The sequence below is a fragment of the Manis pentadactyla genome, chromosome 7 (genome assembly GCF_030020395.1).
Source record: "Manis pentadactyla isolate mManPen7 chromosome 7, mManPen7.hap1, whole genome shotgun sequence".
NCBI lineage: Eukaryota > Metazoa > Chordata > Mammalia > Pholidota > Manidae > Manis > Manis pentadactyla.
This window is the reverse complement of record NC_080025.1, coordinates 105,394,259-105,419,359: the sequence shown is the minus strand read 5'-3', so window position 1 is coordinate 105,419,359 and position 25,101 is coordinate 105,394,259. Positions and strand designations below refer to the sequence as shown.

The window sequence follows — 25,101 nt, the reverse complement described above, 5'->3', positions numbered from 1 at the left end:
AATATATTACAGGACACTAAAGTCATCATCATATTCACATGTAATACAGAAATATTTTCAAAACATCACCTGGTTGCTCTTAAGCCTCCATTTCATGAAAGATTTTCCAGGAATGTTTTGTTGTGAGTCTTCTCCCTCTTTTTTTTTGTTCTTGTTTAAGAATTGTTTTTAATGTACACACAGAGCCATAATACAAATACCTGTACATTGATAATATTAGGTTTAGTTAGGTTTTCTTGGCAACATTTATTTATTCTTATTAGCAGCATTTTGAAGGAGCAAACTTACCTTCATTTAAGGTAACTTCCCATTTAGGCTGTTCACCACAGCCTCATTGTAATTTGGAGGTAGTATGCTTCAGTAGACCCCAGGTACAAGATCAACTTTCCAAGATAATAAAGGTCTTAGGGTTTAATGTGAGCTTTCTCTCTTATTACAATAAGGTAGCTGTGCCAAATTTTTAACATTTGGTAGATATCAAGTTTGGATAATTTATTAGTGGCCATTGAAAGAAGCAATTAAAAAAATCTTTGTGTTGTTTTTAATAGAGGATACTACTTCACAAAGTTTTATTAGTGAAATGTATGGGTTTGATTTCTCTTGAGCATAGAAGAGAGAAGGCTAACAAAAAAAATTTTGTTTACACCAGTGTAGCTTAGCCATGTTCCTAATGATAAAGCTTCCCAGGGTGCCCGGAGCTTAAGTTATCTATCAGGCCCTGACACATCGTATTAGCACATTGCAGTCCTACTACTCTGGTTTAAAGTAAGACCGATTCTCTTTAAAAACATTTTTCTTCATAGCAGTCTGACTGCTTTTATTTACAGCAGGAGAGGAACTTTTTTTCAATTTGTTAACCCTAAAAACTAGTTTCATTGTGTTCAGAATTTTTAGCAAATACCTTCATGATTTTGTAAACAATTTACATTGTAGGAAAATATGAAGAAAAGCATAAAAATCACTTTAAATCCCATTGCCCTGCAACAGACTGTTAACATTCTGTTGACCACATTTACATTCTTCATGTCTTTTTAAATCTTGTTTAAATTGTGCTAAATATACATAACATAAAATTTACCACTTTAACTTTTAAGTGTACAGATCAACGGCCTTAAGTACATTCATTTTTTTTGTGCTATCACCACCGTCCATCTCCATAACTCTTATGTTTTCCAAACCTACCCATTGAGCAATAGTTCCCCATTCTCCCTTCCCCCAGACCCTGGCGCCACGACCTCAGCATTTGGACTCTACTGAAATACAGTGTTCATGCAGGAAGGTGCCCATAACACAAGCACACTGACATCTGGGAAACACCGTGAGGTGTTTTAAGTGTTAATATTGAGGCTCCTTTTTTTCTTTTCAGAGCAAGTTGCAAGTGCCCTAACTACTGATTTAGCACCTCTTCACTATCACATTTCAATTGATCCTGTTCTGTAGACTGGTGACCAGCCCGGAGCTACAAGCCCATCACACAGAGCATAATACAGTTCTGCGGACTTGTGCGTCACAGGTCTGTTTTTGCCGAGAGCTTAGCCGAGGCTTTTGGAACCGCCCTCTGCTGCACCTTGTGCTATATTAACACTTCTCAGACAGGAAGAATTTTCTTTCACTGGCGTAGCTCGTCCGGTTACCTTCGGGGTAAGTGGGTACAGTTCATGAAAACAAATGAGTTTCTCTTTTTAACTTTATCTCAATCTTACTTGGTTCAGTATCCTGGTTGAAATTTTAGGCACTTAAAAATACAAATTAAGGAAGTAAAAATATAATGAATCCATATAATGCAAAGTTTCTTCTTAGTTTGCAAATATATGAATATGTAAAATTTCAGTGTCTGGGGTCTCAGAAATTACAATTTCTAAGATCTAACTGTACGACCTTGTTTCACATGTAGGTGTTAAGAAAAAGCAAAGTGCCGTCAAAAATCTCTCTTCTAGGGAAAAAAAACACTGTAAGTTCCAGTCTTGTTGCTCATTGAGTTGCTGTGTGACTATGCTGAGAGCTACATGTTTTGTGTCCCTAGGATTAGGAACTATTTATTATGCCTAGTAATAAAAATAATTTTTATTTTGAACCTGTGAGCTTTATCTAGGATATCATGGAGTGGGATTATAGTAGTCTGTTTTAAGAATTGATAAAAGCTGTGTTATTGTCTCTAAAGCTTGTAACAAATTGTATATTGAAAATTATATGTATTACCATAAAAGCCTAGAATTGGCTTAGATTGTGGCTAGTTGTGGCTTAGATTTAAATAATTGAATTTACCATATTTTTATAGGGTTTGTTTTTTTTTTTATGAGGATAATTAAAGTCATGCGGCAAACTATTTCTTAAAGCAGTTTACTTGGTTTTTATTGGCAGCCTGTATCCAAGCCCTGAATCTCTGGATATTTTGCTTACCACATATGCTGTTGTTCTAGGACAAATTCAAGGACAGAAGAACTCAAAGTGGCTTAAGGGTAATCAGTATAATACTTAATTTCCCTGTGCCTTTGTTAATTCATCTGAAAAAATGCTATTAGATATTAGGTCATTGGGAGTGGGGTGGATAGGTGAATAAATTTTGAGCTCTGAAATTAATGTATTTTCATAAGTGTCCACAACATTCTGACAAGAAACCAAGTTTTACTACTTAAGAAAGTTGGTATAAATTGCCAATTTTTAAATAACTAGCCTTTGAAATTTCTCCCTCTCTTCTGGCTCCTCTTCCTCTCCCAAGTTTTGTTGTTCAGTTTCATTTTTGTTTTATGTCTATACTGAGAAAGTTTCACTTTCCAGTCTGTGTTTTTTTCACTGCTGTCTTGAAAGTCTAATTAGGGAAAATTATTTAAATGATTCAAGAAACCTATTTATAATGCTACAGAAATAACAAACTTACAGTTTGATTTTCCATGTACTAATCACCCTAAGAAACTGTCATTAAAAACCCAAGCTCAAGACAAGTAATATAGGTTGCTGGAAAAGTGCAGTAAACATGGATTCATTCTGGATTAGTACTGTTTACTAATTTAGTTTATTTATTAATTTATTAAATAAATTAATTTTACTAATTTACTTTACTAATTTAATTCATTCTGGATTAGTTTAGTACTGTTGTTGTCAACCTGTCCATATTACGGTAATACAATGCCTTTTCTTATGGAAGGAATATACAGTTTTTACCATTCAAAATTTCATTTTAGTGTAGTGTAAATGTTTCTGCAGATACCAAAATTAAAGCAGAATTGTAACTTTTTTAGCTAATAGTTTTGATGTATTTAATCTTTTTTTTTTGCTTTTTATAAGATGGAATCAAATGGACCTTTAAAGATACTCAATTTGCATTCAGATACTTTAACACTTGTATTACAGGCAAATACATTTTTTTCACATAGAAATTTTCAGTCAGTGATTTATTTATATAAATATCTTTTCAAGATAAAGTTAATCATCTCATAATGAACTGCCACTGTAGCTGAGATTTCGGTTTGCCATATTTGTGCTATTCAAGTGAAGTTCTTACCTCTTGGCTTGTCTTTAGCCTTGTCCTACATATTCCTTGTAATGAACACTGTTAGAGTAGAGATCTCATAGTGAAAGCATACAGCATAATTATTTTCCAGTTTCCAAATTTTCCAGTCCACATGTAAAGATTCCAAAGACCTAAAACTTCAAGACATCCTTTGAAGAGAGCTCATAGTTCAAGGGTAGCATTTTCTATTTTTGAATGTGTTTTCTACCCTTGATGTGTTTTTCCAACAACTCTTCTCTTGAAGCATCTGCAACAGACGACTGTTGGCAAAGTAAGCCAGAACTTTATATACCAGGTATAGGTTTACAAGCCTATTGGTTTAAAAATACCCTGCCCTACTTTTTAGTATCTTCATTAGGATGGTGCCAGAATGCTGACATTTGTGCCTTCGTCTCTGTACTTTTATAATGATATTGACAGCAGGGTGATTTTTTAAAAAATTAAGACCATGGTATCACTTTATGTGCGACTATCTTTTAACAAGGATAAATTTTGGTCATGTTGCCAGGAGAGGTAGGGAAGAATGAAAGATCTTCATATGAAATTTGCATAATATCCATGAACTGTTGGTTTACTTGTCAAAAATAATGTCCTGAAGTCAGCCATGATCAGATTTCTGATGATTCCATGTTTTCATTTGTTTTGTTTAAATAAAATATGAAGACCATGAGAAAGATGATTACTCTTTTACCTACTAACACTGGCTTTTTATTTTCTCTGCTTTTTTTTTTTTTACTAAAAACCTGAGTGCTCCAAAAGAGCCATACTTGGGGGATGAGGGGAAGGTAGGGAGGAATTAGGCTACCCGGCTTTGTGCAACAAAAAGATCTTTGATTCCCAGATACTAAATGTGTTCTTCACTGCTTTAATTCTGTTTTCTTTTGGTCCTTTCAAATATTTCAGAGATGTGATATTTTTGTAAACTCTACTGTACTTTTCCACATTCTCCTTCCTCTTTTTCAAGCTATAATAAAATGATTTTATTTAAATAGTGCCTGCTGAGAAACCTATACCACTTTTAGATATTAAACATCAAAGGAAAACCATAAGTATTTTTTATTTTGCTTGCTTTGGTTTCTGTAAATGAAGAAGCAGACTTGCAAGCAGTCTGTGACATCTTACTTGTTTAAGATGGATGACTGACAGAAGTTAGACCAAGGAAAGGTTACTCAAATTTGACTGTAATCATTCAAAGACTACTGACTCCTACTAAACTACCATTATAATTATATTTTGGGGGTGGTGGTCAAATGTTTTATGAATTTTATAGAGTGGACATATAGATACTTCTACAGATACTACATTATTTTTCAGATGTGAAAAATTGGAGGTATATTACTATTTGGAAGTACTGTTTACTCAACTCTACTATGCTATCAGTTAAAAGACCATTCATTAACTTACTGTTAACAGCCTTTCTGAGAAAGGGAGAAGAATACTTTTTTATAAGACATTTCCCAGTTATTTAATGCACTTAAAATGGGAGGGGGAAAATGGATTTTAGAATTTGAGAAAATGTTATATATCTGCTACAACACATTTTAATTATAAAGTACACACATCTGATTTCCAATTTCTATTGCTAGAGTTTCAGAAAGTCAGATTTTCCCCTTTAAATTAAGTGCCCTCTTTAAATAATGCTTTTATTATAAAATTTTTCTTACCTAGAATAAAGTAAAAGTAAACTCAGTGAGGAACCAAAGGAAGTAATTTTCCCTAAGATTTATACTCCAAAAGTGAAAAAGAATTGGAATAATGATACAAGATATTTTAAAAATTGCTTTTTTGGTTTAATAAACAGATATGTATAAATTTTACCCAAACCCTTAAAATTATCATTCATTTAACAAGCACTATCATGTACCTATTTTGTGCCAGACACTCTGCTACATTCAAACACAATTCAGATCTTAATCACATCATTTCACAAAATTAAAGATTTTAATATGAGAAGATTGAAGAATAAACTTGGCTTTTGTGTATGGTTCTCCTTACATTCTATTTATATATTCCTTCATTGGTTCAATAGTAGTAAAGCACAATTTCCCCACAAACTTCATCCTTACATGTAGAGAAAATGTTGACCAAATGTTCTTGAAATAAGTAATTTCTTGCAAATATACTTCACTTTAATTCTTTATTCAATTCTTAACACCATGTAAGTTTGTATAGGAGAGCTGCAAGTTCTCCATACAAAATTTTTAACCCAAAACTTTATGAAAGTAAAGTCTTTGCTGAGGTTCTTAGGAAAGAAAAAAGATGCCTTCAGTAAACTGTATTTAAATCAAACCAAAAGTACCATCTTAGTATGTCATCAACATACAGGAAGAGCCTGAAATGTGTATGTGTCACGTGTACTTTTTCTCTCTCTTTTACTGTAACATCACCTGTGAAAATCCAGAAGATTGATTGGATACCCAAGAAATGCCTAATCAAGATTCTGCTGTACATGTGAAAATGGTGGGTATTTTAGTATTTCCAGTTCCATTTATTAATGGTGGATCTTCACTTTTACATCTGTCTCTAAACAGGTAGTTAATTTTGGGACTGTAACTTTATGAAGATCTATCTTCACAATGTTTGATACATAATAGAACCTCAAATATTTGTTAAATTGAAGTTTTTGAACTTCATCTTTGAAGGTTTTTTGCTTGAAATGTAGTGTGCATTTATTACATTGTTTCTCATTTTATAAAATGGTTACCCCATTTCATTCTGTGCTAAGTTTTCCTTGCTCATCAATAACACTAAAATCATACAGTGTGAGATGTTTTATCTTAGGCCCCTGAATTAAAATCACAAGCATTAAAAAAAAAAGTCTTGTAGAGCAGTAGAGTCCATTGCACTACAGACATTAGAATGAGGTAAGAAATAGAGGCTTTGGAGTCAGAACTGGCTTCAGATCTTAACTCAGTCTTTAATAGCTGTGATACCCTTCAGTGGGTAACAATCTTACTTTTAAGAAATGGGTATGAAACCACCAACCTCATGTTGCTTTTTTCATATTTTTTTTCTAGCTTTATTGAGGTATAGTTGACAAATAACAATTGTAAGATATTTAAGTGTACAACTTGATGATTTGATACGCTTACGCATTGTGAACGGATTCCCCCATCCAGTTAACACATCTATCTCCTCACATATTTACGTTTTTTTTTTTAGAATATTTGAGTTGTACTCTTTTGGCAAAGTTCAGTTGAACAGTGTTATAAACTGTAGTCATGTTATACATTAGATTCTCAGACCTTATTAATCTTATAACAAATGTTCTTATTCATATTTAATGTAAAAGTATATATAAAGTGCCTAATATCACATATAAGCACTCAGTAAATGTCAGTCTCTTATATCATATGAATGAGTGTTTTTACTCTGTAAGTAACATTTATTTGTACCCGTGGAAAAAAAATTATATCCATTTTCCATATTCAAAATGACAAACTCTTAAAAAATCACAATTTCTCCCTCTTCTTTAAAGAGGAAACTGCCCTGTGACCCCCTTTCATTTTCTTTCTGTTCTTGTTCTTCCTCTTCTCCTCTATTTTTTCATCCTCTTGCTTTCCAGCTTTCTTTTTTTGGTTTGAGCCTATAAACCAGAAGATAACTTAGCATGCAAACAGCTTTGTGTCACAGTTAATAAATCTCTTGTTCAGCTTCATTTCCCTCATCCAGCATACAGTGGGAAGTGAAAGCTGACTCAAAGTGCTGAGTAAGTTGTCACCAGTGTAGCTATTGCTGTTAGAATGAAGCATATGAAATTCCTGGGTTTTCTTGTATGTCAAATAGAGTCCAATATTGGCAGTTTCATATGCTTCAACCTAATACATAGGCATGATCTTTGCATCCATTGCATGATTAACATTTGATTCCTTGGTATTGAGCATGTATCTCTGTTTTGTAGAATTAAATTGGTCTAAACTTACTTTCTTGAGTTCTGTTTTTGTTTTTGTTCTAACTAAAATGATTTTAAGGGATGTAGTAATGTCCTGCTATATAATTTGTTGTTACCTGGGTCCAAGATTCTTCTAACGTGTCTCTTTTAGAGTCAGGTAGCAATGTAATCAATCCACAAAAAGACTATTGAAGGAAAACAAGCCAGAAGATGATATATATATACTTACTATTGCTGCATTAATTTACATGATTTTTACCTTGGGTTTGCTTTTCTGAGAATGTTGATGGCTCTTTTAGGTTGACAACTTAGGATGTTATTCTTAACTCTTAGAATCTGGCTCCAAATCTCCTTTACACACACACACACATACACACACTCTGTCTCCCCCCTCTCTGCCTCTCTCTCTCCCCTCCATGTACCCTTAAGTTCCAGACAAACAGCACTACCTATTCTTTTCCCACATTAGGTCCTACACTCTGACTTCTCCCCAAATTCAGATCCTGCTTTTCTTGGAAAAGTAGCACAGTTGGATCTTCCTCCTTTGGCTCCAGCAGAAGTAATTGCAGTTTCTTCTGTTCCTCTTGTATTTTATCTGGACATCTTGTCAATGTGTAAGAATTTAGCCTACATTACCTTAATGTGGATACAGGCCAAGTATGTATGTGGAAGGCAGGGGGAGATGGCTGTCACTAAAATTTTGTGATTTAATGCATCATCTTCCAAGTAAATCATAGAATGTTTTACATCTCTAGGTAAATGTACTGGTCTGGTTAGCTGGCTTTAAATCTATGTAGTTACATAAAATTTTGTATAGTTACGTAAAAATTGTAGTGACCACTCCTTTGTACCATTGAAAAAAGAAGTCTTTTGCTTGTACCAAATATGAATATTGGAAAACAGAAAAAATGTTTCTCCTGAGAGCAGCAGACAAAGATTCTGAAGTAATGTGTACTCATCTTTATGTGGGCTGTTCTTAGAAAAAAACAAACATCATTAGGACAAATTTGTGACTATATCATGCAGATATACTCATTTTTATCTTGTCTGAATGCATCTGCAACATGGTAATACCAAATAACCTAATACTGCTATAGAGTTGTGAATGAAACTGTATCACTATGAAAGCAACTTCTTTAGAAACCACTGCTTTTTGAATATGGAAGTGGACTAATGATTAGGAGTCCATTTTATCCATGCAAATATGTTTTATTAAAGATGAGCCAGAATAAATGTATTTTAGATTTTTCCTAGTCATCTTTAGTGTTGATTCAGATTAGGGTCCAACAGCCAAAATGCCCTGATTCCTAACAGGAATGCTTTCTTCCTTCCCCAGCATCTCACATTATGTCTTAAAAATGAATTTGTTTTCTTCTGTTTGCAAAGAATGGAAAATTTTATCCCCTTATTTATTTTCCAATTGTATCATAATCAAATTGAAAAGTTTTCAGCCAGTTCAAAAACAACTTGCCCTTCCAGTTTCAAGTATTGTTATTTTATGTGCCACCAAACAGGTGTATTTTTGTCCAAGAGGAGGAGTATGATGAAGGGATTTGAAGAGTTAAAAAAAAGTATGTTGACATATGATGAAATACATACTCCTGGCAGTGTGTTTTTTAAGGTTCTGATACTCTGATGTTCATTGACAATGTTCCACAAGGTATTTTAAAATTATATTTCTTAAGCTACATTCTAAAATATTTGAGTAAAATTACCAACTTCTAATGTTTGAGAAATATTTATCATATACTTTAATGACACTGCATGTGTATTGCAGAAGGGGGGTGTACTGTATTACTATATAACAAGGCAGATATAATTAACACTTTTATATTTCTCTCGCCTATGTCCTCCATCCTGTAGTGTTCTGTGGAGAAAGTAGCTGCTCTTTCGTCTGTGTTCATTACTGTTATTTCACTCTAATGCTCTTTGGGTATTCACTACTTATATATCTGAAAAGGAATGGTTGTGTATTGTGCAGAAGCAGGGGCCTCTGGTTCTTTTCCAGGCCCCACTGATGTAGAATAAGCCAAGCAGATAGTTCTTGGCCTAGTAGAAATGAGCCTACTTTCATGTGGTCTTGGTGCTATTCTCCTATCCATTATCTGAAACAGGTTATCCTATCCTATTTATTTTAATTTTTTTAATTGAAATATAGTTAACATACAATATTATATTGGTTTCAGGTGTACATATCCTATCCTATTTAAATACAGCTTTTAAAAACTAAATATACTGTAGGGTGTGATTTACTTAAGGCAGGGTATCTTTCCCAGCATGATGCATTAAAATAAAATGTTTAATTTTCTTGGTGAAAATGCAGTCAGTGACTTATATCTTCTGTTGTTTTCAATAATGGGTTAGCTATTGATTAGTATGTGGATTACTAGGCATCTACCAGTTAAGGCAGAGGTAAGAGCAGAATTTAGTTGTTAGGAGATTAACTTATTAGCTAAGGTATTTGTAAGGGAGCTACAAAAATGATAATTCCCCAACAGCAATGGTTCCTAAAACTCATCAGGAAAATGGTGTAAGTACTGTACTGCTAATCATCATATCCCAGCATCCAGTGTCATTTCTCTTCCTGTACACTTCTGTATTCATCTTCTAGTTTTAGGGAAACATTTTAGCCTTTCTGTGATTTTCTAATTTTGTCCATTCTGTAGAGACACCCAGGAACCTGATAGACTTATCTGGTCAGATTCTCTTGTAGCAAAGATGTATGGTCTGGGGAATGTTTCATAACACACATGAAATACATTAATATTTGTGATAACATACCCAGAATAATAGCATATAAAATAAAGGCAATTGGGTGCAAACCAGCATAGAACGTTGATTTGAGGGTCTATTGCTGTTTTTTTATATTGTGGAGCTGACTCTTCAGTGATCTATAATTTGCTTCCCCCCATCTTGTACATGTGCTGTAAGAGCACTGTGCTTGTGCTGATTTTACTCTGATCAGTTTCCTTCTGTCTGTTACAGGGTAGAAAAAAGAAACAATATTTAACAGTATATTGTTGAGCAATACTAAAATCTATATAAACCAGCCTGGTAGCAGCCTAAGTTCAGGTGGTCTAATATTTTTTAGTAGGTGTCTTAACTTGCAAGAACAATGAAATTACTTGGGATATAGTACAATAAAGGAGCAAAGATGTTGAAGCAACTTTTCAAATTAAATATATTAAATGTTTTAATCTGTACAAAGGTAAGCTTGTGGGGAAGAATCATGTAATATTTGTTTCATTTCTGCTAAGAAATTTGTTTAATGTAATTATGAATGTGAACTAAATCTTAAGCAGAAAAGTTCTTATGTGAAAATTCAAATATTTTGCAGTCAATTCTAGGATTTTATTTTGATTAATGAATTCTGTTTAAAAAATTATATAATTGTATATGAAATAATGTAAGAAAACCAAAAATATATAATGAAAATGAGATAAACTATGTGTGTATACATGCATGTTTGTAACTATAGAAATGAATATAATGGAAAATAAATCAAAATATTTATCTTCAGGTAGCAGAATTCCAGGCAATTTTTATTTTCTTTTTAATTTTTTTTCTGTTAATTCTGTGGTAAGCATGCATGACTTTTATAATTAGGAAAGTTACTTTCTGATAATGTATTACAGATGTAGTTTTATCTTAATCTCATAGATGGAAACTACTGATATTTTTGTGTATATAAATGGTAATTTGATACAGTGGTTTCCTTCTTTTTAAATAATGCCTCAACATTTTTATATTTTTATATAATACACGCTTCTGATTGGCATTCAAAGAACCCAGGAAATGATGAATTTAAAATAGTTAAGTAATTTCCTTTTATTTTTAGATGCCAGAATTCCAGAAAAGTTCAGTTCACATCAAGAACCCTGCAAGAGTAGAAGAAATTATCTGTGGTCTTATCAAAGGAGGAGCTGCCAAACTTCAGGTGAATAATTACTTACAAGCCTTTAGTATTAGGTCTTTACTTTTACTGTTTAAGCAGACTCAGTCATCTCATGTTCTGCCAAAATCTGAGTAAGTTCTAAGCTAACTAATGCTAGGCATAAGTATTAAACCACTTTAAGAATACTGTTAATATTTATTAATAACAGTACTATTCTTGAATATCTGAGCAGTTTTAAATTTCTCTTCCTTTAATCAAATAAACCATTCTAGTTCAAAGATGTAACTTTATTAAAGGATAACTGATCTTTTTATAATATTCTTTTTTTAAGGAATATTTTTAATGTAAATTAAATCAACAGTCTAGATATCCAGTAAAAAAATTTCTTTTGTTTTTTTAAACATTTTTGAAAAAAATATTTAATCCAATCTCAGGCTCCTAAATTTCAGGGCATGGTAAACTATTGCCATGTATCCTTGTGGCTTGGTACAGCTTACCTAATTAGATAAGTTAAATCGGGAATATAACAGTATCTGAATCACTATGTTGTATACCTAAAATCAATATAATACTGTGTATATCAGCTATACTTCAGTTAAAAAAAAAGAATGTAACAGTACCAATCACTAAGCTTTGTTTTCACTGCATTTTTGTACATTGACCAAGTGGGTTGAAATTGCGCAGTGTTTTATATCTACCAACAGTAGTGACCATATCACCTGCAATTGTAAATTCCTATACATATTCATTGGGTTTTATTTGGTGACAGTGTTAGGGCACTTAAGGTGTCACCTTGTAATTAGGTAATTCTCAGGAGTTTATGCAGGAAGTGCATTAGAAAGCTCAGTCTAGAGCAAATGACCTACAGTGGGGTGGCAGGGATAGAGCATAGTCCCATGCCTCTAGGCAGCATGTGGCCTTGGTAGCTGTGTTTTCTATAATGCCTTTTTTTCCTTTTTGTTGTAGATCATAACAGACTTTGATATGACACTGAGTAGATTTTCCCATGAAGGCAAGAGATGCCCAACCTCTCATTGTAAGTGTGGCATTCATAAATTCATCAATTATTATTTTAAAATCCTTTTCTACCTGTAGTATCTCTGTGACTAGTGGGGGCTTTTCTTTTTTTTTGGACATTGAAAATGAGAGAACCAGCCTTTTCTAACTATATTTTGAGAATTTGTTTTTCCACATGTTATATAAATGGCTGTTTTCTGTGTGATTTTGGTTGCAAGATGAATGAAGTCTTCTGAAATTTTTCTTTCCAAGTGTGGCCTGTTCATTATTTATTCAAGAAATACCTAAATGGGTCTTAAACTTTGGATTAACCTAAGGAAACAACATTTATCAAATATTCTGTGTTTTCCAGGAATATTACTAAATTTTTTTGTTCTTAACACAATTTATATGTTACTAAATAAATATCAAAGTGAAATGTGTTCCTAGGATAATATATTTTCTTTTGGTTTCTAAACTTGGCAGTGAGTGTTTAAAATAATACTCTTTAACCTGACAAAGTAAGCCCTCTTATTTGGTGTTGGTATATGTATAATTACAAAAATCATTTTGATGATTTATATTAAAGCCACTACATATTATACTCCTTGGTCCAGTAATTCCTCTTTGGAGACTTTCTAATCAATTAATCCCAAATGTAGAAAAAAGGCTTTAGATCCAAGGCTTAGATTTTTTAAATCATTGGATTCTCTAGCAATGCATGTGAATTACAATACTAAAACTGAAAGTTTTAGTGACCGTGCTAGTTGACTCGGCATTTAAACTTAAAAGAAAAGTGATAAGTTATTTAAAGTAGTGGTAGTGTTGCCGGGCGGCTGTGCCTATGGAGGTGTCTCCCTGTGTACCGGATGAAGCACTAGGAGAAACTTCAACCTGTGAACAGGGGAGGGTTCTTGACTCTGAACGAGAACTTTCTCAAACAGGTCAGAGGAGTTTAGGTAAGGAAGGAATTCTTTAAAGTGAGAGTAGCAGGGAATTGCAGCTGCCATGCAGACAGCAGAGAGCAAGAAAAAGCAGAGGGAGGAAAGGGAAGCTCACTGAACTCTGCTCGGCATAGGGTAGATAGGTCCCTTGCCAATCCTAAAGCCAGGGTCACCTGGTGTCCAGTGTCCGCTTGAATCTGCATGGTGTGGGGTCTAAGTCCCTACCACCCAGGATTTAGGGTTGCTGCAGAGCACTGGATAGAGTGAGATTATGTTCTGAGAACTTCCCAAAGGCAAAGAAAGGAGATTTCAGGCAGGCTACCAAAGAGCATGATTGTACAGCCACAGTCCTGTCCAGGTCACCTGGGCAATGGGAACTCGCAGACACAAATCAGAGTTCTCAGCAGCCTCTCCCTACTAATCTGAAGTAGGACAGAGAGAGTGAAGACTTGTGCTCAAGTCTAGAAAATAGAATGAAATGGCAAAGTAACAAAGACACTACCACTAGAAGAGCATAGAGACAAAATGCAGTAAGTTGAACAGTGAGAAGGCTTTATTTAAAGAGTACACACTTGGAGAAAGCAGAGTGTGAGCAACCACAGAGAGGAGGCACACTTAAGGCTGGGGGTTCTGTCTTTTAAGGATTTTTAGGAATGGAATAAAAGGCCAGGGGGGTGTAGGCTTGTCATGCCATCTCAGGATGTCTATCTCCAGTGAGAGACACTATGTCCAGTCTCCATTATCATTGCTCTAGATAATTCTGTAAGATAAACTTAACACAAGGAATTTATTGATCCGGTTCCTCTCCAAGATAGTGGCTTCCCTCAGGTACTGGGAACATACCAGTTAAGACTGTTTGCCTTGCTTTTGAGATAGTTTGTCGGCTAATTACCAAAGAGTATGTTAGGAATCTTAACTCCTAACTCCCTGGGTTTTAAAATGGAATCTTAGCCTTAAGATGGAGTCCCTCCTTTTCTTACTGTACTATCTATATCTTGGCATTTTTCATCATAGGCAGGAAAAGCTAATCATGATGCTTGTCCCATGTCCCTGCCCTACTTCAGCAGCATCAATCAGAGTATTTGTTTTAATGCCTAATTTGTTTGCTTTCTTCAGATGTCATTGACAACAGTAAACTGGTTACAGATGAATGTCGAAAAAAGGTAAACACTAACAGGAACCCAGAGTTACTCAAAGAAGACTTCGCATTACCCTCTTTGCCTGAGGATTTCTGAGGATTGCATTCACATAAACAATGGATGCCCACAGAGCCCAGGAATGGACTAACAGTTACCAAAGGGAGGGGGACTGGGGAGGATGGGTGGGAAGGGAGGGATAAGGGCGGGGAAGAAGAAGGGGGGTATTGTGATTGGCATGTATAGTGTGGGTGGGGGCACAGGGAGGGCTGTGCAGCACAGAGAGGACAGGTGGTGATTTTGCGGCATCTTGCTGCGCTGATGGACAGTGACTGTGGGGAAGGGTGTGGGGGGGACTTGGTGAAGGGGGGAGCCTAGTAAACATAATGTGCTTCATGTGATTGTAGATTAATGATACCAAAATAAAAAATAAAATGAAATAAAATAAACAATGGATGCCAAGTGCTTATAGCCATACCTGACACAAAGTAAACACTCAATAAATTTTAGGTTTATTGTATGGACTATATGCTCTCAACATGTTTTAAAGAAAAAAATTAACAGTAACTTTCTGACAGCAGTAAAAAATGAAAAACTTTTGATTACCAGAATATTCTGGTGTCCTTACATTAACTGGACAATTAAAATTACTTTGGTTTTATGTAGGTTTTCCTCCCTTAAATTGATCAGGAAATTGCCTCAGTTTTCTGCTTCCTTGAGTAGGCGTCTGTCTTTTAACAAAATAAGACTTGAAACGGGAATCAAATTTAATGCTTTCATATGAAAATGAAAGTTTTTGTGTAGTGATAATTTAAGTATTAGTTTGAATTGCTGACATGAAAGTATTTAAAAAAGAAAACTACCTTTAGTTACATGTAAACTAAAATCAGCAAAGATGTCTTTAGTCAATATATGCATTAACTAAGCACTCATTATCTAATCCTTATCATTTAAAGCAGCTTATGGAAAACACTTATATAAGTTATTTTGCTTTCTATAAAACTAAGCAGTTTAATGACAACTCTTAATGACAATGCTTTATCTTTATTTATTTCTAGTTATGGCAACTAAAGGAAAAATATTATGCTATTGAAATTGATCCTGTTCTTACCATAGACGAGAAGTACCCTTACATGGTAGAGTGGTAAGTACATCTTGGGCAATGGGTGAGTTAAAAATGTGATAAAATGATACTACACTTACAATTAATGGTTTGTTTTCCCCTGTACTGTATATAGATTCACAAAATATCCAGTGAGTTAGAGCAATGGTTAAATGTAATAAAATGAACTCTAATTCTCTCATCACTCTAATAGTCTAGACTTGGTTTTGTTCTGTTTTCTTAAGATGAAGATCATTGGAAATAAATTTAAAATCTTACATTTAAGCCTTAAATTAAAAACAAGAATTTTTTTTTTTTTGTAAGTATACAAACAAGATATCTGATTATGTAAAGAAAACGAATTAGGATTTAAATGGACTGTGACCTCAGTTGGAGCCAGGTGGTGACATAGTGAGAAATGGGCCTTTGGTGGTTCGTGGCATTAATCGAAATGCAGGGTTCTAAGCAGACCACCCTGAAAGCACTGTGTTGAGTCCTGGGATTGAAAGCTATTCAGAGAAATGTTGACAAACCAGAGTGGGTTAGAGGAGTCCACAAAGATAATCACAGAAATTGGAGCCATCCCATTTGAGGAAGATTTCAAGGAATAGAGAATAGCTTTGATTTGAGCAGCAACAGCGTGTGGTTTTAGAAAATAAGAGACCAGGAACGATGAGTATCTTCATCATGCTTTTACCTAACCTCATTCCCTTGCACACTTGAACAGTGTTGATGGTATGAAGTGCTGAGAAGAGGTTAGACTTAACTATAGGTGCCTGTGGAAGCAGCACTGCAGCTGGACTCTGGAGGCTTAGTTCAGCGAGATGCAAAGGACTGCCTAGCAATTAGAATTTCTAGCGACAGCACAAGCTTCCTGGACAGATGAGCTCACTTAGCAGGACAGGGGCTGGCACAGAGAGGAAGGCCACCTAGGGATTTCATAGGAGGATTTTTTAGGTATCAGTGAAGAGGCTCTAAAGGCCTATTATACTGAGATGCTATGATTGTAGGTGCTTTTATGTTATTACAAGGCACCTATTTATATAAAACTTTTCATAACAAAGATTTCTCTCACTCACTAGGCAGCAGCTTCAGTACTTACACATTTTGTGTAAATGTAGGCTACAACTAGGTGAAAAAAATGACTTTGCTCTAATTGTTACTGTGCTCAGAGAAATAAATGACTGTGACTGGTTTGCATTCAGCTCTTACCTGTAGACTTAGGAAAGGTTTGCACCTAGTATTCTTTCATTATCTTATTAATGCATTTAAACTAAACCAGAATTTGGGAAGAACTGGGAAATGCATTAAGAACATACATACCACGTTTTGAGACACATGCGGTATATATTCATTAGGGATGAATTTAAATCTCTTAAAATTTGAGTCCAAAATATGATGAATGAAATACTGCATTTTTCTCACACACTGAAGAATGCTTTTTAATTAAGTTAATCATTTTAATTTGCTTTAATTGGTACTCTCTTTTTTCTTTGGTCATGAACTCCAGGTATACTAAGTCACATGGTTTGCTTGTTGAACAGGCTTTACCAAAAGCTAAACTGAAAGAAATTGTGGCAGAATCTGATGTTATGCTCAAGTAAGTTTCTTGGGGGTTTTTGTTGTAAATTATCTACGGACTTGAATTACTGTTACATACGTGTTCTTGTGTACATTTTCATTAAAATGAGCTATAACAGTATTCCATATAAAAACACATAAAATATGCCACTTATCATAGAATAGTGGAGACATAAGGAATTTAGAATGACATATTAGAGCTTTCCTTTCTCCAGATTAAAAATTTCCAACTATTTACAAATTTATGAAACCAAGACCATTTTGAAATTTTTTAGCAAAACATGTTTGAAAGACATGAAATATGAAAAGAATATTTATAAATCAAGTTGAAAGGGGTTTTTAGCTCTTCATAAAGTTACATGAATCTACTTTCTGAATTCTTAAAACTCCCTTGAAATCTATCTCTAGGAAAGGCAGCTATGTTTTAGCAAATAATAAAAATATTTATAATTCATGAATTATAGGACATAACCATTTTAAGCTTATTTTCAATACTGTTTTCTACTTCTTCAAATTTGCAGTGCATTAGGCAAATATGATAATACTATATATATGGATATATATATATAATTTGGATTGTGCTGCATTTTAAGGTGATAACTTCTAAGGAGTTTCCTCCTTAGGGGGAAGCATTAATTGACAGAAAGAGTGTGAGGACAGTATTTCATTCTTCTGTAGGCCACTTAACTTATAGCTCAGGAAAAATAAAAATGGAAGAAAAGATTTTAACATCAAAGCACTGCCTACAGCTGTCAGATGTAAGGCAAATACAGCTCAGTTCCTTCTACTGTCAGTAAGAAGCACCCAAGCAGGATGAGCGGCAGGAAGTGTTCCAGCTCTCCCTGAATGGGGTTTTCAAGGTGTGATTTAATTGTTTGTTGTAAAATGGTGTAAATTCTGAACTGTAGGTTTGTATCCATATTCGGTGCAAATCTAAAATCATCAAATTTGTACTATTTGGATTTATTAAAGGGAGGATAAGGGTTAACTGTTTGAAAATCTTGCACTAGTGGTATAAATATCAATAACAGCCCTCCTGGGCAGTATTTTGAAATGAGAATATAAATGAGCCATAGAATAGGTAGAAATGTTTACCTTTTTTAACTTCTAGGTGAAAAAAGCCTTTTTTATCTTGCTCTTTAATGATCAGTTTCTACCTCCATCTTGCAGGGAGGGATATGAGAATTTCTTTGATAAGCTCCAGCAATACAGTATTCCTGTGTTTATATTTTCGGCTGGTATTGGTGATATACTAGAAGAGGTTATCCGTCAAGCTGGTGTTTACCATCCAAATATCACAGTAGTGTCCAACTTCATGGATTTTGATGACAATGTAAGATTATGAAATTCTTCATAATTACTTTTAAAATCTGAAAAGATTTTAATTTTGTAAATGTACTTGTTATTTATTATTTAATGTATATTCATTTAAATTAGACCATGTTGATAGGCCTAGTATGGGACTTACGTTTTCTAGTGTTATATCGACATTCATGTTTTTAAAATAATGTACCCTTGAACTTTTTTTTCCCAAGGTAGAGACTAGTATTAAAATTAGTAAAACTTTTTTTAAAGTAATGTAGTGCAGCAGCTCTGAAGACTTGACGTCCATAAGTGAAAAAATAGAAATTAATTATAACTGACAGTATTTGAACAAGTTCTTCTAATCAAGACAATGTATTATGATATATATGAAATGGGACCTTTTGGTTGGGAAACAAATGAAAAATAAAATGGGGTTTTCAACTCATTGTGTTTAAAATTTAAAGTAGTTTCTAGAGCATCCTTAACTTCTCAGAACCCTTCTTTCCTATCACAAATGTGAAAATACAATAAATAGAATTTTCAAAACTTACTGTTCAAAGGATTTATGTTTTTAATAGGGTATACTCAAAGGATTTAAAGGAGAACTAATTCATGTATATAACAAACATGATGGTGCCTTGAAGAATACAGACTATTTCAGTCAACTAAAAGACAATAGCAACATAATTCTGCTGGGAGACTCTCAAGGAGACATAAGAATGGCAGATGGAGTAGCTAATGTTGAATATATTCTGAAAATTGGATATCTAAATGACAGAGTAAGTATACAGATCTGTTGTTTAGTTTTTTTTTAAGAAAAAATTAGGATGAAACTTGATAGGTAGTTGTTACCAAAGATAGCTGAGAAAGTAGCTGAGAGACATTTTAATTGCCCTTTACCTCATTACTTTGGTGATGGTGAAAGGAGTTGGTGTGCATACATGTGCACATCACAGGTATTGGGGGTGAGGAGGGTGTACATACTAAATGAGGCCTCTCTGGCCTCTCTCTGCTAAAAGCCGGTAGTACTCCTCAGTCATGAGAATCAAAAATGTCTCCAGACATTGCCAAGTGTTCTGTGCACAGTCTCTCCAGTGGAGAACCACTGGGCTAGAGAGAAATCGTTTTGGAAGAAGAGTGCCATGTGGGAAAATGTCTGTCAGCAAGTGTTAAATGTTTGAAAGTATTTCTTCATTTAAAGGTTTTGTGAAAGTGAATTTAATTTGCTGTATTTTGCCCAAAAGACTTAACAGAGATTTATCTTGAAATTATTTGCTTCTCTTCCTTGCATAGTAATTTAATTCTTGTTGTTGATTAGGTGGATGAGCTTTTAGCAAAGTACATGGACTCTTATGATATTGTTCTAGTAAAAGATGAATCACTGGATGTAGCCAACTCTATCTTACAGAAGATTCTATAAACATTCTTTAAGAAGTCTTCTGTCCGATGGGTGCAACTGATGCAAGAACTGCTCATTTTTTCATCTTGCTGAAAGCCTTTTATTTATAATATATTCTTGCTCTTGAAGTTTTTCCTCCACATGACTGAAGTATTTTCAGACACATTGAATCCATCAACTGGAAGCTCCATTTAGTCCACCTCTCTCAACACACTCCTCACTGTATTTTTTAACAGATTAAAAAAAAACTCATAAAGCCAAAATTTGAAAAATAACTTTCTACTTTTCTAGAAGGACTTTTGTAATTTAATGTTACGAAGTTTTGGAGGAATCTTTGTACACTGGGAAAGTTTGTAGAAGTTTTAAAAGAAGTTTAATGAAATGGTAAAATATGCATGATTTTAAGTGTAGCCATTTTGTAATTTGGGTGAATTATGCAGGTGGTGTCACCATTTCCTGAAATTATGTTATGTTTGGTTATTTTGTTTGGTGAGTATCAATATTTACCAGAAAATACTAGCACTTAGTATTTGAAACAACTACTGGTATTATCCACATCACTAATCATTATAAAATGTTCTCTAGTGCAGCACTGCAAATAAATAGGAAATGAAAACTTTAATTCTAGTGTTGAGACTATTATTGACTCATTCAACAAATATTTATTAAGCACCTGTTTTTCTTGTGTGTCTGTGGTATATGAATACTAATGTGCTTGTCATAGTGACTAAATTGAATATTTACAAATTTACATATTATAAATTTAAGGGCAAAAAGATATTTGCATGAAACTGTATTATTGTCTAACTCCGTACACAAAAGTAAACTCAAAATGGATCAAAGACCTGAATGTAAGTCATAAAACCACAAAACTCTTAGAAAAAAATATAGGCAAAAATCTCTTGGACATAAACATGAGCAACTTCTTTATGAACATATCTCCCCAGGCAAGAAAACAAAAACAAAAATGAACAACTGGGACTATATCAAACTAAAAAGTTTCTGTACAGCAAACTACAGTATGGGAGAATATATTCATAAATGACATATCTGATAAGGGGTTGACATCCAAATTATATAAAGAGCTAACGCACCTCAACAAACAAAAAGCAAATAAGCCAATTAAAAAATGGGCAGAGGAGCTGAATAGACACTTCTCCAAAGAAGAAATTCAGATGGCCAAGAGGCACATGAAAAGATGCTCCACATCACTAATCAGAGAAATGCAAATTAAAACCACAATGAGATATCACCTCACACCAGTTAGGATGGCCACCATCCAAAAGACAGACAACAACAATTGATGGTGAGGATGTGGAGAAAGGGGAATCCTACACTGCTGGTGGGAATGTAAACTAGTTCAACCATTGTGGAAAGCAGTATGGAGGTTCCTCAAAATGCTCAAAATAGAAATACCATTTGACCCTGGAATTCCACTCCTAGGAATTTACCCTAAGAATGCAGGAGCCCAGTTTGAAAAAGACAGATGCACCCCTATGTTTATCGCAGCACTGTTTACAATAGCCAAGAAATGGAAGCAACCTAAGTGTCCATCAGTAGATGAATGGATAAAGAAGATGTGGTACATATACACAATGGAATATTATTCAGCCATAAGAAGAAAACAAATCCTACAATTTGCAACAACACGGATGGAGCTAGAGGATATTATGCTCAGTGAAATAAGCCAGGCAGGGAAAGACAAGTACCAAAAGATTTCCATCATTTGTGGAGTATAACAACGAAGTAAAACTGAAGGAACAAAACAGCAGCAGACTCACAGAACCCAAAAATGGACTAACCAAAGTGAAAGGGACTGGGGAGGACGGGTGGGAAGGGAGGGATAAGGGAGGGGAAAATGGGGCATTACGATTAGCACACATAATGTAGGGGGGGGATACGGGGAAGGCAGTATGGCACAGAGAAGACAAGTAGTGATTCTATAGTATCTTACTATGCTGATGGACAGTGACTGTAATGGGGTATGTGGAGGGGGCTTGATAATGGGAGTCTAGTAACCATAATGTTCAAATAATTGTACATTAATGATATAAAAAACATATTTGCAGACAAGACTGTACTTTCTGGGATCATTTTTCTAGTTCATTACTAGAGAAGTTTCTCTGAATGTACAGCATCCAAAACCATGGGGGAGGAGGCTCTGTGTTCTCTCCTGAGCACGAAGCTGGCTCTTGGTGTTGCTTCTCCAACTGTGACCCGCCATTTATGAGCCTTCTCTCCCTTGGAGGGGGAGGGAGAGAGAACACAGTCCAAGTGGTTCTTTAAAAAAAATTTTATTTTCTGTATCTTATATGGCTTGTAAGACTGCTGGAATTATATTTCTGATAGCTACTGTTTGACTTTTATGGCTCTGGCAGTACTGTTATTTCTCACCTGTCACTACTGTGGAGTATTACAGAAGGTCTCTTCTCTTCCACACTGGCTTGTTTGCTGCTTTTAAGCAGTTTTCCTTTCTTCTGTCAACTTTCCTTTGTAGCGTTTTCAAAGTTTGCCTTTGGTAGACAATGATTTTGGCTCAGTTCTCTTAAGAAGTTTTGTTGAAGGGGGTTTTTTGAGAAATTTTTAAAAGCAAAGCTTTCTTTAAAAAATAAAAAAGATATTTGCAGAGAAATTTAATTTGCCCTCCAGTAAATACTGGGGCCTGAGGAAATTATTTTCCCCACAAAATTTCAGTCCGAAGGTACTTAATTGTAAGCCTAAGAATTGCCAAAACAGCCATAAGCAGGAAAAAACTGTAGCTGGGTCCCATGGTGCCTGAAGCTAAGCTGACATTCCTCTCTGCAGTGTGCCTTCCCATTCCAAATTTCTGCTGCCCTTAACTGGTTACCCAAGGCTTACACTTGCCCTTGTGATAAATTTGACCCTGACTCTAACCCTTGAGCTCCAGACTCCACGAGCAGCTAATCGATTTTCTTAAAGTATCTGATCTGTGATACACACAAAGCATGACCCGCTGGTTCTGGGTGTCCAGTGTGGCCAGCAATCTCGAGTCCAATCAGATGTGGCAGAGGGCAGGCTTTTCTGACAGAGCAGCCCATCCCTATCCTCCACCACTGTCCTTTTATGGTGAACAACGACCAAAAGAGTATGAGGTGGTGGTGTCTTGCCAATGGGTTTCCGCCCCAGGCAAGTTCGCTGTGGATTCATTGACACCAAGGAATGACAATGGGACAGTCTTGGGGTGAAAGAGTTTATACCCAGCTTTATTCCCATGGTAGCAGGTCAGTCACTAGAATCCCATCCACCTCAGAGCGAGTCTGCATGCAGCAAGTCAGTCTCTCTGCCTCTGGGCCTCTCTGCCCCTGCAGCCGTCTGAGTCTCTGTCCTCAGTGCTGCCACCACTCTGGTCTCTGTGCTCCTGCAGCCTCGTGGCCCTGCCACCATGTCGCCTAGAGCACTGGGCACTGTTTAGAGTCAGTAACAATGTATTGCCCACACGTGTGTAGTGAACAAGTCAGCCAGGTGAGAATCCCGGCCACAGGAATCTTCACTTTATCCACAGGTGGCAGGTAGATGGTTCCCTCCTTCAATATTTTTCCAAAACCAAACTCTAAACTTCCTGCTTCAAAGCAGGCAGCATGACATAGGTATATCAGAATTACCCAGAGGACTTTTTCACAGAAAGAAGTTGGGACTCTCTGATGTAATGATAGCTCTTCCCCCTTATATTACTATTAGAGCTTGCCATATTGGCTTTCCAAAGGAATTAATAACATGCTTCCACAAATACTGCATGGTGTAAATGTAATGAATATGTAAGTTCTGACCTGCATTCTCGTCATGGCTCAGCCCTTTACCAAGACTACAGTCAGTCACCTCCCCACCCCCATCAAATGAAGGTCTTGGGAGCATGCGGTCTACAGCCCCTCCAGCTGCCACCAGAACTTGATCATCAAGCCAGGCCTCCTCCACTGTATGCCTGTGACACCACCACATCTCACTACCTAATGCTACTGATATTTAAAAATTGATTTCCAAGTTCAGTTTTCAGAGCAATTTAATATAGGTATTAGGTGATGTGCTCTAAGACTACCTGGATTTGAATCCTCTTTCTACCACTTAATAGGTATGTGACCAGAACAAGTTATTTAACCCGTATCTGTTTGCTCACCTGTAAAGTACAAGTAACAATATATCCTCTACAATTGTTGAGGATGTGATATGCTCATCTGCATCTCTGTATGCATTTAAAATAGCTCAGCACAAGTATTCAAATATTGTTAGCTGTTATCCAGCCACAGAAGTATAAATTATTACATTCCCCAGAACACTTATTTCCATTTCAAGATCTTGATGACATGGCAAGATCTTTTGTAGTCCTAGGAAACATTTGTAGTATATAGTAACTACCACATTCTCTAAAGGGTCTGGCATAAATTGTAGGTTTTTACAATTTCATGTTTTACTTACAAGATAAATAGTTCTACATGCTAAGATAATGTTGATGAAACTAAGAAAGAAAGAAAAACCCTCAGAGATACTAGCTTGTTCCAGAGTGATTTCACAAGAAACCTACATTCCATGGTAGATTTCGTGAAGTTGATGAGGTATTTACTGAAGTTATTTTTAACCACACTTCAGGTTCAGGGTTTTCTTCTTGGTACACCCTATGGAGAATCAGGAAGGAAAAGGTGCACGTGATCCTGAATGACTAGTCCTGAAACTTCCAAGGTTACCCCAGGATTCAGTCATCAGGCTGTCTTTTGTACTTAGTCTGATATTTCAGTACAAGTTTAATAGACAAAAGTGCTGAAGGTGTTTTATGTCTGCAAGTACCAATAAATAATTGGGAGCAGTATTCTTATCCTATAAAAAGACCCCCAGGTCCCCAAGACAGTCAAGGCAAACAGGCTTCAAAGAAAGCAACTTTGTTCCTAGAAACCTAAGCTCTTAAGGTGCTTATTATAATCTTGTAGTCAGGCCAACTTCCCTGCCAAAATTAAATTGGTTTTTTCTGTCTTTTTTTTTTTTTTGAAGAACATTGTTTACTAGGCTCCCCCCTTCACCAAGTCTCCCCCACACACCCCATTACAGTCACTGTCCATCAACGTAATAAGATGCTGTAGAATCACTACTTGTCTTCACTGTGTTGCACAGCCTTTTTCTGTCTTTTAAGTAACTTTTGAAAGACATTAGAGATTAGGTAATCAGAGATCAAAACTCACTGGGTTTTTAACCAAATATTGCAAACTGTTTATGCCTGCAGGGTAGTCGAGTGGTTTTTCAAGCACATTGGTCACATGCATCACCACTTAGATGTCTTGTTCTCTAAGATACTCTTAATTCTATACTACGTAGCAATGACTTAGTTCATCCTTA

The 25,101-nt window shown here is 35.3% G+C and overlaps 1 protein-coding gene and 1 non-coding gene across 6 annotated transcripts in view; both read left to right on the top strand.

Annotated features, from left to right (window-relative positions):
* Positions 1–20,383, top strand: part of NT5C3A (5'-nucleotidase, cytosolic IIIA) — a 70,000-nt gene extending 49,617 nt beyond the window's left edge. The window contains exons 1-12 of one of the 5 annotated variants that reach the window (XM_057504647.1): positions 1,565–1,641; positions 1,895–1,951; positions 2,362–2,459; positions 5,913–5,971; positions 11,242–11,340; positions 12,265–12,334; positions 14,355–14,401; positions 15,433–15,518; positions 16,987–17,076; positions 18,228–18,390; positions 18,941–19,141; positions 19,681–20,383. In XM_057504647.1, coding sequence (XP_057360630.1) covers positions 5,936–5,971; positions 11,242–11,340; positions 12,265–12,334; positions 14,355–14,401; positions 15,433–15,518; positions 16,987–17,076; positions 18,228–18,390; positions 18,941–19,141; positions 19,681–19,782 — 894 coding nt within the window. In that variant the 5' untranslated portion in view covers positions 1,565–1,641; positions 1,895–1,951; positions 2,362–2,459; positions 5,913–5,935 and the 3' untranslated portion in view covers positions 19,783–20,383. Of the gene's footprint in view, positions 1–1,502; positions 1,642–1,894; positions 1,952–2,361; positions 2,460–5,912; positions 5,972–11,241; positions 11,341–12,264; positions 12,335–14,354; positions 14,402–15,432; positions 15,519–16,986; positions 17,077–18,227; positions 18,391–18,940; positions 19,142–19,680 lie in introns of those variants that run through there. The other 4 variants (XM_036897446.2, XM_036897449.2, XM_036897450.2 and 1 more) reach the window with 4 other exon arrangements.
* A 1,449-nt stretch (positions 20,384–21,832) lies between these two features.
* LOC118918585 (small nucleolar RNA U3) lies at positions 21,833–22,040 on the top strand. Its single transcript, XR_005027197.2, has one exon. It is a non-coding gene; the product is annotated as a small nucleolar RNA U3 (small nucleolar RNA).
* The last annotated feature ends 3,061 nt before the right edge of the window (positions 22,041–25,101 follow it).